Source organism: Euleptes europaea, chromosome 17, assembly GCF_029931775.1.
Source record: "Euleptes europaea isolate rEulEur1 chromosome 17, rEulEur1.hap1, whole genome shotgun sequence".
Lineage (NCBI taxonomy): Eukaryota > Metazoa > Chordata > Lepidosauria > Squamata > Sphaerodactylidae > Euleptes > Euleptes europaea.
The window spans coordinates 13485968-13500799 of record NC_079328.1 but is presented as its reverse complement, the minus strand read 5'-3'; the positions used below and the strand labels follow the sequence as shown (position 1 = coordinate 13500799).

Genomic DNA, 14832 nt, shown 5'->3' with positions numbered 1-14832 from the left:
TCCTAGGAACTGTGCCAACTTTACTTTCAAGGAACAAGTCTGGATCCACACTTTTAAACCAATGTGGGCAAATCAGCTCCATTCATAACATCAGCTTTCCTATCAACAGCACCCCTTCTGTCTTGTCTACATTAAATTTTAGCTTGCTTCCCCTCATCACTCAACCATGACTTTTAAGAACTGGGCTATGATAAGGGTCACCTCTAATGGTTTGGTTAAAGACAAATATAACTGGATAATTGAATTCAGTTGTGTCATATAAATATTGAACAGCACAGGGGCGAGCATGGGATCCCAGAATATTCTACAGCAGAGTGTCCACGCTGAAGATTCGAACACCCAATGGAATCGCTCTGCTACTCATGTGACATAAAAGTTCAAAATCATCAGAGAATGGGTGAACAAGATAGCATAATCAACAGTATCCAAACTAGCTGAGAATTTCAACAAAATGAATAAGGGTTCATTGTTTGTCTATTTTGTGGCTATAGGTTGGGGGGGGGGAAACCTTTTTGTCCCAAGTGCTGGAAAAAAATGCAACATCTAGAAGAAGAAGAGTTGGGTTTTATACCCCAATTTTACCCTTCCTTTAAGGAGTCTCAAAGCAGCTCACAATCACCTTTCCTTCCTCTCCCCACAACAGACACCTTGTGAGGTAGTTGGGGCTGAGAGAGACCAGAGAGAACTGTGACTAGCCTAATGTCACCCAGCTTGCTTTATGGGGAAGAGTGAGGAAACCAACCTGGCTCACCAGATTAGACTCTGTCGCTCATGTGGAGGAGTGGGGGATCAAACCTGTTTCTCCAGATTAGAGTTCACTGCTCTTTTTTTTTTTTAAATAATTTTTATTATTTTCCATAAAATCATATATAAGCTTTTCAACAGATACTTAAAAATAACTACATAAACAGTCATATCAGGATATATTTTTTGTTGAAAATACATCATTTATAAGAGATTAGATAAGTAAAAACTTCCCCTTCACCCTCCTCTATTTTTCTATTTGCTTGTTTAGTCTTTTGCATTTAAAATTCTAATCCTAATGTTATTTTATATTATGTCTAACAATAACTTTCTTATTGCATACTAATTTCATTTCAACCAAAGGAAATAAAAGGAAAAACATAATATATCGTTTACAAACCTTGGTTATTAAATATTATGCGTAACAATAAAAATTTAAAAAAACAAACTTAAATAGAATTTAAGTATTGCAATTTTTTACCTATACCCTGTTGATCAGTGGATTAGAACAAAGAGTAACCTTGCAATTTCCCCATATAAGTTTCAGTCTCACAGTAAGCCCTCCATGCCTCCCATTCGCCCATAAACTGAGCACTGTCTTTTTGGTTTACCAAAGCTGTAACTTTTGCCATTTCTGCCATTTCTAACATCTTTTGTATCCAGTCATTTTTGTCTGGAGTCTCACTTGATTTCCATTTAGCTGCATATATCAATCTGGCGGCTATGGTTGCATATATCAAAAAGGATCTTTGAGTTATAGTAGAATCTGGTATCATACTTAGAAGCACCATCTCAGGTGTTTTAGGTATATTGTTTTGTATAATCAACCTTATTTCATTATATAAATCATGTCCCAAAAGTTTTTTGCTTTTTCACATATCCATCGCATATGATGAAATGAACCTACTTCTTTGTTACATTTCCAACACTTTGAAGACATAGATTTGTAGATCATTGCCAGTTTTTTTGGTGTTAGGTACCATCTGTACATCATTTTGTAAAATATTCCCTTAATGATTGAGATAATATAAGTTTCATATCTCGTGACCAGAGTCTTTCCCATTTGCTCAGTGGTATATCATGACCCAACCTCTGTGCCCAGCTAATCATAGTGGGCTTTATTCGTTCTTGTTCACAGTAAAATTCTAGGAGTAACTTATACATTTTAGAAATTAAATGGTCATTTGAGTCCATCAAAAGTTTTTGAAAGATTTTTTTTTTTAAATCTCGTTTTTAAGTTCTGTATAAAATCAGAGTTTATTTGGTGATATTGAAACCAGGTCAAATAGTCCTTAACATCATCATAATCTTTCAAAATACATTTATTATGGTCCCATTTTAGGAGATCATGATATGTTACAAATTGAGCTGGTCTCAGTGGTCGTAGTGTCAGCATCTCTTGCGGCAAAAGAGTCCACTGCTCTTAACCACTACACCACTCTGGCTACACCACGCTGGATCTAACAGGCAAAGCTCCACTGGACAAGATTCAGCTGATGCAATGCTGCCCTCATTTCTACAGAACATTCACAATACCCAAGTTCATGTAACAATAAGGTGATACAGTTCGCAAGGAGTGTATGTGTGTCGGTATGTTTGGGGTGGTGGTACTTGTCTTACTCCATCACCATGCTCATAAGGAAAAATGAGATATAAGCATTAATGTGAAGGTCAGGTCCTATGATGACCCAAGATGCAAAACATTTACCCAGATCAGACCATCATGTGCATGGACCTCTCTGGAACATCTGTTGTACACAGATATTGAAGGTGGGAGGTAGAGGAGCAAGCGCCTGCTCATAATCCAAGAGTTACTTTCGATATTTAGCAATAAGCATCAGATTATTGGGTTACAACTGGAGAATGTAAACATGAAAGCAGTTAGTGGAAGTGAAAATAATAGCCTAGTACGTGAGAAGTCCTTGCAATGTAAATTCTGGAAAATAAATACACTGGATTCAGTAGCCCACAAAAATGTTTACTAGCCTCCTTTACCACACAACGTACCTAAATTAAATGGCACATTGAAACACTGAAAGGGAGGGAAAGATCAAACTGTAACCTGTCACAGAATTAGAAATGCATTTGTGGGCTGGATCTCCTCAGGTTGGTGACTAATTCTAATTCTCCATATAGAAAATCTAACAATGAAGATAATACTCTTATTCTTCAGAGATGCTAGTTATTTTTTTTATTCTTATGTTCTTATATTGAAACTTTATTTTATAAGGAAGAGTATTACCTCAACTGAGTACCCATTCCCACAGGCTAAACTGCTACAGTTTACCAATTCAGTGAAAATGAGGTAAAAGTTAGGGGCTGTTTACAAACCTAAAATAATAAGGAATAAAGTATTTTTTAAAGTTCTCCTTTCAATATCCAGTGATAAGTCAAAGATAATAGACACCAAGAAATGCAAAAGGAATGTAGAGAAGGCTAGATACAGACATAATAATGAGAACATTTTGCTAATAAACAGAGAACAAAGACTGATGGGAAATAGCTCTTGAAATTAATACATTTGGAAACAAATGAAAACCTCAACCATTTAAAATTCTTAACTCACCTGGACTATGATCAGATCTCCACTATTTAAATTTAAATCTTCAGCAGCTTGGATAGGAACTTTTACTCCATCAGTTAACTGCTTAGTTAGCGTATCAGAATTATTTGTCTTGGAAATGTTGAACTGGCTTTTCCTAGAGTCTGTAGTGAGGGAAAACTCTTGACAATAAGAGTGAAGAAATGCTCGAACTCCATCGATCCCCACAAACTGTGAGACTGGAACGCCACTAAAATTCATACTCCCAGAAGTACACAACTGAGAATTTCTCCATCTGTGAAGTTTGAGTGCCAATAACACAAGCAGGAAGGCGAAAAACAAGCAGGAGACAAAAGCCACAGCAACCACCAGGTAGAAGGTGAGGTCCGACTGGGGGTCTGCAGGAACTGAGATGCTGCTAATATCAGAGAGGCTTTCAGGGATGCTGTCGGCCAGCACCACAGTGACCGTGACAGAGGCAGAGAGAGGAGGCTGCCCGTTGTCCTTCACTAAAACCACCAGGCTTTGCTTGAGAGCATCCTTGTCCAGAAAGAAACGGGCTGTCCTGATCTCTCCAGTGTGGAGTCCTATGGTGAAGAGCCCTGGCTCTGTGGCCTTGAGTAACTGATAGGAGTGCCAGCCATTCTGGCCAGAGTCTGCATCCACCGCCACCACCTTAGTGACCAGATATCCAGGCTCAGAGGAGTGAGGGGCCAGCTCTATCCCAGTGGAGCCATCAGTAGGAGGGGAAGGGTACAAGATTTCTGGAGCATTGTCATTCTGATCCAGGATGAAGAGAGTCACTGAGACATTGGAGCTGAGTGGTGGGGATCCTCCGTCTTGGGCCCTGATCAGGAACTGAATCTCCCGGAATTCTTCATAATCAAAGGAATTCAGAGCATAGACTGCCCCTGATTCAGAATTAACAGACAAGTAAGAAGAGAGAGGGGGCGTTTTCATGACTCCTTCCATGATGGAATAGGTTACTCTGGCATTTTCTTCCCAGTCAGGGTCATTTGCTTTTAAAGCAAAGATCATGGCTCCTCTTGGATTATTTTCTAGGACATAAGATGTATAGCTTGATTCTGTAAAGAGGGGAGGATTGTCATTGGTGTCTAACACCTGGAGTAAAATAACAGTAGATGTAAAGAGTGGTGGAGTCCCATGATCAGTAGCTGTAACAGTAATATTATAAGCTGGCACTTCTTCCCTGTCAAGCGCTCTGTCTGTCACTAAGGAGTAAAAATTGTCTATTGATTTCTTCAGTTGAAAAGGAAAGTTGTTGGGAATGAAGCATTTAATTTCCCCATTAAGTCCTGAATCTCTGTCTTGTACATTTAAAATAGCAATAACAGTTCCAGCTGGTGAGTTCTCAGCAATTGAATTGATTACAAAGGTCACTGCTAATTCTGGTGTGTTATCATTCAAATCTATAACAAAGACCACAACTTTCGATGTGTCACTCAGCCCTCCCCCATCAGTGGCCTGCACCTCAAGTTGGTATAAAGATGATGCTTCATAGTCGAGGGTCTCTTTTAGGATTATTTCTCCTGTTGTGGAATTCAACAGAAACAATTTGGAATACTTATCTGTGATTTTTTGAAAGGAGTATTTGATCTCTCGGTTGATTCCCTCATCCTGATCAGTAGCTTGCACTGCACAGACTGTAGACCCTTTAGGAATATTCTCCATGACACTTGCTTCATAGACTGGCTGGCTGAAAACTGGCGCATTGTCATTTGCGTCCAAAACTATAACTTGGATTTCAGCAGTGCCAGATCTTACCGGATCGCCCCCATCAGTAGCTGTGAGGATGAGGTCATAAATTGGTTGTTGTTCCCTGTCCAGACCTTTTTCTAACACCAGCTCAGAACGTCTAATGCCATTTTCTTCCATTTGCACATCTAACGAAAAATAGCTGCTGCCTACAATCTGGTAGTTCTGTATCGAATTTATACCCATGTCTGGATCCTGAGCTCGGGGAAGAAGCAGTCGGTCTCCAAGAGTAGCCGTCTCACTGATTTTCAGTTTCCATTCCGTTGGCAGAAATTGGGGAGCATTGTCATTTACATCTGTAATTTCTACTTCAACTCCAAAAAGCTCTAATTTGCTTTCAATAATAAGCTGAAACTTTAAGATGCATTTCTCTGCCTCACCACAGATTTCCTCTCGGTCTATTCTCTCAGAGGTTTGCAAATGGCCATTGTTGACATTGAAAGCAAAATACTGGATCCTACCTATAGTGGGAACAATGCGGAGTTTGTGATTGGGAAGCTGCCTCCTCTCCATTCCCAGGTCTTTTGCAACATTCCCCACAAAAGCTCCTTTCGGCATCTCCTCTGGAATGGAATAGTGGATTTGTGCAGAAACTGCCTTCCAAAGATACACCATAATAAGGCATTGCAGGATTCCTCCTTTATAGCTCCACAGATTCTGAATTTTTTCCATTCTCCTGAAGCAGGATAATAGCCCAAAAGATTGACCTTGCTCCACAAATCTCATCTAAATATTTCCTAAGCAAATGCCGTTCCGTTTCACAGTGTGTCTTCTCAGCTTTTTGTGTTGGTGTGTTAAAAAAAACAGCAAAGTTGGGCGGTTGGATATTTCAGTTCTCTTCCTTATTGGTGAACAGTGACACCATGAGGCTGAACTAGAAAGTTGCAAAACCTCATGTTGGAGTATTAAATTAGTATTTACTACTATGAAACTTTGATTTTGCTTATTTAAAATATACTTTATTTGTACCCAAGAACCAAGAATTAAATTTTCAAGCAAGCAACGTCATCAGACTGATAAAAATTCAGCTTAAGATGCTGCCCAGCATAGAAAGTGGAAGTATTATTGCGTATATATCTTTTCAATTTATTTAGCCTTCTGCAGCCACTTGCTAAGAGCACAAGCAAGCATGCTCCTTTCTCTTCTGTATCTTCATTTTTAAACTCTCAGTTAATCTAGGAATGCTGAATACTACAACCCTTTAAAATACTTATTAATGATAATAATACAATCAGATATTTGATGGGTCATTATGAATTTGTATGTGCATTTGAGTTCTTCTCAGCTCATTTTCATCTCTCTTCTGCATTCTTTCTCTCTCCTATTTCTGCAGATTCCACCCTCCAACCATCTTCATTTCCTCATGAATCTCCCACCTCCCACCCTATATGCTCTGACTGCTCTGGTTCTGCACTTGTAAGTTGTCACAGACTATTTCTCTCAGAGAAGTCCTCCATACCAATCATGGGTACTTGGGAGCTGTTTATTCATGAAACAGTTCCATGCAACTGAGCACAGTGTATTAATGGTGCACTGTGTGAGGTGGACAGATCACATGGTTATCATGTGATCTGCCCCATCTGCTACTGCAACATTCACATACAGCCCTCAGTTGTACGGAATGACATGGCAGAAAAGTTGCTTCCATGAAAAGCAGACTCCATTACTTGGAATCTATTTTGTTTTCCTCTCACTCATGATCCCATTTCCTCTGGCTCTCTTTCTTCAGCTTCCATTTAACATAGGGCTGCCATATACTTTCAGTCATATTGTTAACAGATTCAATGAACTAAGAAAGCAAAGCACCAGATTCCTACCTTTGACCATCCTTGGGACAGCTGATATTAGCTGATACATAATGCCTCCGATCCCTGTTTTCGAACAGCAGATGTACTTGTTACTGAAGGCATCAAGAAGTCACTGTCTGCCATACCATTAAACTGTAAGGTCACAAATTTGCACCTTTCATGTAAATACCGAGGAACTAATTAAGCATACCTTTGCAAAACATGCCTGAGGAAAAGGGTTAATATCCTGTGCACCACAGCCACAGTCCATATTCTCCCCCAAGACTGCTATTTTTTTTAAGGCAGAATATTTGTTCATGGATTTTGTTAGGCCATTCACTAATTACATAACTTCAGGGGCATGCAGGAAGTACACACAAGAAAAATCTACATCCTGATGGAAACGCTGACCCAAAGTCATTCGTGGTCCAAAAACTGGCTTCCTATGTGAGATGCAAAAAGTTATTTCATATATTCACTTGAAGTGTTTGAATCCTGCCAGGTCAGTCAATTCCAGCTTACAGGGGGGCTAACTCACTAAGGAATAAAACAACATAATTACTATAACAATATAACTAAAGTTACACCATCAACATATGAAGTTACATTTCACTTTGCTTAGCTGATCCACTGAGTCCATTGTGATCTCTAAGGGCATATGTCAAGATTTCTGCTGTGGAACAGGAGCACACTTGTTACACTTGTGTGTAGGATACAGGCTGCATCTACCCTATAAGTCTGCATTTCTCTGCTGCCCCAATAACCAGCATTTCAGTTTGACAGAAACTTATGTGCTTGGGACTGTCACCATTGATGGCAACACCCTCCTCACAACTACTCATCACTGCTGGGTCACAGTATTACTGGTACCACTCTCTAAAAGCAGCAAAAATGTGGTTATCAACAGGAAGAGCACCCAGAACCACCCAATGAATATTTTCCTTGACATAAATACGTTTCTTGGAAGGTGTGCCCCCTTCCAGCACCAGGACACCTATCTCCTCATCCCTGTTATATTCAGGACCTCTTGCCACTGTCTCTGTTTTAATATACAGAAGAGTCATGAGCTTTGGGATTTCTTTGTGAACTGTGAAATTCACATTATCCATTTTTTAAGGAGAAAACTCATTGTGAAAGTAGAGAGTGAAAAAAAAGTTAATGAAATCATGTGCAAACCTGCAGAGATCTAACTTGTCACCACAGCAGAGGAACACCTTAGCAGTATTTCCCACATACTCTTAGATTAGTGAGGGAGACATCATGGAGGTGGAACACGCTGAGGAAAGACCAATAGCATGATCTTTTTATGGGCTTGTGTAATTATTTAGTACACTTTTATGCTGCCCTTTCTCTAAGTGATATTTCCCATTCTCCACTCCTCTATTTTTCCTCACGACTACCCCGTGAAGTAATTTTGGCTGAAAGAGAATGACTGGCCCAGGGTCACACAGTGAGGCTCCATGGCTGAGTGGGGATTTGAAACAGGGTTGCCCAGATCCTAGTTTGACACTCTAATCATTTTACAACACTGGTACTAAAACCTTTATTTGTATCATGCAGGAATAGTTTTGCCGGCCAGGTTGGGAAGTGTCTAGTGAGGAGGGTGGGGTTTGGGGAGGGGAGGTACTTCAATGCCATAGAGTTCAATTGCCAAAGTATGTGTTGGGGAGTATGTGTTGGAGGGGGCATATTTATGAAAGGATTTTATTGCTACACGTAAAGGCTTCACTAATTTTTCCCAAGATAGAATCCAATCCTTAATTTTTTCAGCATCATGTAGGGACAGAGCTAGAGGACTGCTAGACAGGAGTAAGTTAACGGAGTTAGGGGGAGTTTATGGATTTCATTTAGCCCTTCTTCCTTTTCCCCATAATTCAAGCACTGGTTAAACATCTGTTCTTCTGACTGATCCTTTGCCAGCACATTTCCTTCCACCCCCCATCACTCTCTAGCCATTGTTCATCATCCCTGTTCTTAGTGGAAAATTTTCTCTAGGAAGTGGGAGTAGGAGAAAAATTAGTCACTAAGGAAAGACATGGGTAGGATATGTAAAATTGTTCCCATATTGCTATATATGTTATTTCTACCCCTTCTATCTTCTTCAACAAGCTCAGCTCACACATAGCAAATATAAAGCCACGCCCTGCTCTCAGACACTTGGACATTAACATTTTAGAGATGGAAAGGAGAGTATGGACAAAGCACTGCAACGATTTGGAAATCACCAGAGAACAAAGACAGATGACAAACATCTCTTGAAATCACAATACATGTCCATACCAAGATAAGCAAATTGCATGAATTTAAAATTCTTCTCACCTGAACTACGATCAGATCCCCACAATTCAAATTTGAATCATCAGAAGCTTCGACAGGATCACTGGTCAACTGATTTTTCAGAGTATTGAAATCATTTGCCTTAGAAGTGATGAAATGGCTTTTCCTAGAGTCTGTGGTGTGAGAAAGTTCTTGGCAATAAGAGTGAAGAAATGCTCGGACCCCTTCGATCCCCACAAACTGGGAAACAGGGACTCCACTGAAATTCATACTTCCAGAAGCACACAACTGAGAATTCCTCCATCTGTGAAGTCTGAGTGCCAGCAACACAAGAAGGAAAGTGAAAAACAAGCAGGAGACAAAAGCCACAGCAACCGCCAGGTAGAAGGTGAGGTCCGACTGAGGGTCTACAGGAACTGAGATGCTGCTAATATCAGAGAGGCTTTCAGGAATGCTGTCGGCCAGCACCACAGTGACCGTGACGGAGGCAGAGAGAGGGGGCTGCCCATTGTCCTTCACTAAAACCACCAGGCTTTGCTTGAGAGCATCCTTGTCCAGAAAGAAACGAGCTGTCCTGATCTCTCCAGTGTGGAGTCCTATGGTGAAGAGGCCTGGCTCTGTGGCCTTCAGTAGCTGATAGGAGAGCCAGGCGTTCTGGCCAGAGTCTGCATCCACTGCCACCACCTTAGTGACCAGATATCCAGGCTCAGAGGAGCGAGGGGCGAGCTCTATCCCAGTGGAGCCATCAGTGGGAAGGGAAGGGTACAAGACTTCTGGGGTATTATCATTTTGATCCAGGATGAAGAGAGTCACTGAGACATTGGAGCTGAGTGGTGGGGAGCCACCATCTTGGGCCTTGACCAGGAAGTTAATTTCTTGAAATTCTTCATAATCAAAGGAACTCAAGGCATAAATAATCCCAGTTTCAGAATTAATGGAGAGGAAGGAAGAGAAAGGGAAATCACCCACTTGACCTTTTATAATAGAATACTTTATTCTGGAGTTCTCTTCCCAGTCTGGATCATTTGCCTTGAGTGAGAAGATAGAAGCACCTCTTTGGTTATTCTCCATGAGGTAGGAAATGTAGGATGGTTGCGGGAAGAGGGGAGGGTTGTCATTTGTGTCTAAAATTTGGAGTGGAATGATAATGGAAGTAGAAAGGGAGGGTGTCCCATGGTCTGTGGCTGTGACTGTGATGTTATAATCTTTCATCTGTTCTCTGTCAAGGGTATCAACTGTCACCAAACTGTTAAAGTTATCAATGGATTTTTTCAGCTGAAAAGGCAGAATTTGGGAAATTAAACATGTGACTTCACCATTAATTCCTGAATCTCGATCTTCTACATTTAAAATAGCAATAACAGTTCCAGTTGGTGAGTTCTCATTGATGGTGTTTGAGTGAAAGGAAACTGCTAATTCAGGGGCATTATCATTCAGATCTGTAACTGTGATCTCAACCTTTGCCCTGTCAGATAGTCCTCCAAAGTCCTCAGCATGTACTTCAAATTCATAAAAGGACAATACCTCAAAGTCAATGTCCCCCATGACTGTTATCATGCCAGTTGTTGAGTTTAAAAGAAACATCTGCGAGTCATTCTTGGTGGCTTTTTTGAAGAAGTATTTTAGCTCTCCATTGATTCCTTCATCCAGATCGACAGCTCTAATTCTACAGATCGTGGACCCTTTAGGAATATTCTCTTCAATGGCCACTGCATAGAGTGGTTGACTGAAGACTGGTGCATTGTCATTCACATCTAAAACAATTATTTTGATTTCAGCTGTGCCAGTCCTGACTGGATCACCTCCATCAGTAGCTGTGAGGATTAGTTCATACATTGATTGCTCTTCCCTGTCGAGCATTTTTTCCAGCACCAACTCCACGTGCTTGGCACCATTTTCTCCCATTTTCACACCCAGAGAAAAATGGCTACTGCCTGTGAGCTGGTAACTCTGCACAGAATTCATGCCAAGATCTTGATCTTGAGCTTCAGGTAGAGGAAACCGAGAGCCCTGGATAGCTATCTCATTGACTTTCACTTCATGTTCCCCTGGAGGGAAGTGAGGGGCATTGTCATTTATATCTGTAATTTCCACTTCAACTCTATACAATTTTCTTTTACTCTCAACAATAACCTGAAAATGTAAGATGCACTTCTCTGCTTGTCCACAGATTGCCTCTCTGTCTATTCTCTCAGAGGTCTGTAAATGACCATTGTTGGCATTCAAAGAAAAATACTGAACCTTACCTATAGTGGCTACAATGCGGAGTCCATGATCTGAAAGTTGTTTCCCTTCTGTTCCCAGATCCTTTGCAATATTCCCCACAAAAGATCCTTTCTGCATCTCTTCTGGAATGGAGTAGTGGATCTGTGCAGAAGCTGCATTCCAAAAATACACTATAATAAGGCACTGCAGAATCCTCTCTTTATAGCTTCTTATCCTCTGTTTGTCTTCCATGCTCCAGCAGATCAGTGAGTCCCAGTTCTGGTTCAAAAGATCTTACTTCCCCCCCTAAGCACAATGTACACTTCTTATGGCAGGAGTCCTCTTCTTCTCTCAGATATTTTGTATGTAGGAACGGCAACACTGTACTGACATGGCTATCTAATTTTTTCGTTATTGGTAAACAGTGACACCAAGGGGCTCAACCAAAAACAGCATCTGCTGATTTTGGAAAATTGAAGACATGTTTTCCATACCTTTTTTTCCATACAAAATGATAAAAGAGCCAAACAATTTTACTGGGAGGCGAGGTCTCTGAATACATTGCTGCTCAAATTTCAACTCCTTTTTGTCTTATTTCTATGGCTATGTAAATAAAAAGTATGGCAGTAAACCTTATGTATGTTTACCCATCTTCTCTCCACAAGAGAAAGTCACTGATTGAACAGTTAGGTGGCTATTTATTCTAGTCAAATGCTGTTTCTCTTTTTAAATAATTAAGTTTATTAGAATGTACGAAATAATACAAGTATGTTTTTTTTCCTTGGTTACCAGTTAAATATTCTTCATAAAATTAAATAACCAAGTTTATAAGAAAGTAAACCTGCATACATAATAATTGATATGCAATTCAAAAATAACTTTCCAGAATGACTGAGGTTGCTGAGGTGCCAAGGCTACGCATATTGTTTCCATAAGGAAAGGACTCCATGTATTTAAAAATTATTTGCTGCATTTGTATCCTGTGCATCCTCCAAGGAGCTCAGAGTGGCCTGCATGGATCTCCCTTCCTCCCTTTTATATTCTCACAACAACCCTGTGAGGTAGGTGGTTTGTAACAACTGGAGGCAGCATCAAGTGTAGCGATGGGGGAACAGCTGAGGCGCAGCAGTATTTATTTAACCATTTATTTATTTAACCATTTAGCAGAGATTATGTTGGTTTCCATTCATTTTGGTTGCTGGCTACACCATTCTGTGTCCCTGTATAGGGGGTGGGTGTTGGATGGGGCTAGTCATATCGATGGCATATAAGTCCACAGGAAAGGCCCTCACAGCGGATATGCCTGCTGGTGGCTAAGTAGTGGCAGTGGCTGTGTCTTCCAGAAGTTGGGGTGTTCAAAATTCCATGCAGCCACACTGCGCTCACCTGCTGGCCCTCTGAAATGCCCCACGACCCAAGCTTCATTGGTCAGAGGAGCTCAGAAGTCATACACTGAGGTTAACCAAACCAGGCTATTTCCAAATCTTCAGTCACCAATTAGTTCTTTATCGTCATTAGAGAATCCAATGCAGTTTTAAAATAGTATTACCAGAGAGATACAAAAGAAAACAGTTTTCTGTTTTAATGTACAAGCTACACATTATACACAGCGGAGACAAGCCTGACAGATTTCATACTTCTCATGTAGGTCACTGTTGGGGCTAGACCACACATGCACTATAATGAGATGGCAGAGTCCTGAGGTAATAGAGTGGAGGCAGCATTTCATACGGCAGGTGGGCTGCCTGAAAGTGGAACACCTGTCAAGCAGGCAAAAATTTGGGCTAGAACATTTCTCTTGTTCGAAAGAAGGGAAAATGACAGGGTTAAGAAAACAAAGGTAGGTCCACCATGCTTTCACACCAAATGCCACTTATTGAGATTTGTATAATGTTGGCCTCATAATGCTCTCCAAACGAATATCTTATTCCCATTCATAAAAGGAAAAGTGAGGGTAAAGGAAAGAGATTTGCCTGAAGACAGTTAACTAGTCTGTCAAATGCAACATAGGTCCCCACACTATCAATATTTATAAAGAAGAATGTTGGCAGCTATATTGTCTCATGATACCCACCCACCCCCCGGTGATGAGAGAGGATGAGCTGTTGAAATCTGTTCTTCTGCACAACCATGAAAGGCCTACAAAAGCTGTACGCACCAGCATCAATTGTCATTTCCCTCAATTTCATCCATTTGGCTGCTGAAGTAAGAAGAACAAGAATATCTTAGACTCGGGTGGGATTGGTCCCTTAATTATCAACAGTCTGCTGTCCTGGGGAGCCACTTGTGGCCAGGAACACACCATGGAGGCTGATCAGCTGGACTTAGCCAGGAGGTGGCAATAAATGACCCTACCTTCATCATCATCACTGCCTCTGACTGGATCTGAGCTGAGCAGCCTCAGCTGTAATAGCTCAGCTCATTCTGGGCCATATTAAAGGCCCAATCCATCCTCTGCTTATTGGCAGTAGTTAGGGTTGCCAGGTCCCTCTTCGCCACTGGCGGGAAATCTTGGGGGCGGAGCCTGAGGAGGGCGGGGTTTGGGAGGGGAGGGACTTCAATGCCACAGAGTTCAATTGCCAAAGCGGCCATTTTTCTCCAGGTGATCTGATCTCTATCGGCTGGAGATCAGTTGAATTAGCAGGAGATCTCCTGCTACTACCTGGCAGTTGGCAACGCTACCAGTAGTACAATCTTGTGCAAAGTTCCCATTTATGCCAATGGTCTAAGACTAGAGTAACTCAATATAGGATTGTTTTGCAATATATTCAAAGTTTGGTGTTTCTTTTTTAAGCTCCTAAAAGGCAGAATATCAAAATAACTACATAATTCAACTACAAAGAAAAATGAAATGTCTCTCACTTAAAATACACATACTTTCCATAACCCTACACCTCCCGGGTGTAAACCAGAAGTGACATGATTGCATTGGTGGGGCTGCGCATGCAGGATCCCTGCCCCAGCTCCGCCCCACAAACCTCCTGCTGGAAGAGAGGGGGAACCTGGCAACCCTACTACCCTTGGAAGAGTATGCAAGGAAGTGGTGAGATGAGATCTTTTGAATACATGAGAGGGTTTGCAAATGCTTGAGGAAGGATAGAAAAAAGACATAAAAGTGGGCTGCTCACACCAGAACTACTCAAATAAGGCTTAGCCTTATTTTCAGTGCAAAGGAGTCATCCCCTTAACCCATAAAAGTACATGTACTAATCTTTCACTTTCATTTTTGAAAGCATCATCATGATCAGCCACCAGTCACTGTCAGTCTCCAACATACACTTTATGCTTGCCAGATTGGCTATTTTGCCTTTAATTCAGACAGTGCAGCAAGTGGTGACTGATGGGAGTCCCACATCCTTCCTGACTACGGCTTTGAGAAGCCGTGCAGGAGACACATCATTGTGTAGAGACGTAGCTACTGACCAGCTGGCAATGTCCTCTGTGCAAGCAGGCATTAATATCAGCTCCAGTGTTGCTTGGCCATCAACATCTGCACACCTA

The 14832-nt window shown here is 41.1% G+C and overlaps 3 protein-coding genes across 5 annotated transcripts in view; all 3 read right to left on the bottom strand.

The window, feature by feature from the left end:
- Positions 1-14832, bottom strand: part of LOC130488791 (protocadherin gamma-A12-like) — a 358724-nt gene that overhangs the window by 267474 nt on the left and 76418 nt on the right. The gene's annotated exons all lie outside the window — the stretch shown is intronic.
- LOC130488793 (protocadherin gamma-A6-like) lies at positions 3302-5734 on the bottom strand. The gene has a single exon (XM_056862451.1). The coding sequence runs from the start codon at positions 5732-5734 to the stop codon at positions 3302-3304; it is 2433 nt and encodes an 810-aa protein (XP_056718429.1).
- Positions 6907-11583, bottom strand: LOC130489188 (protocadherin gamma-A6-like). Its single transcript, XM_056862925.1, has 2 exons — positions 9169-11583; positions 6907-7002 (listed from the first exon to the last, which is right to left on the bottom strand). Exons 1-2 carry the CDS (start codon positions 11581-11583, stop codon positions 6907-6909), a joined length of 2511 nt encoding a protein of 836 aa, XP_056718903.1.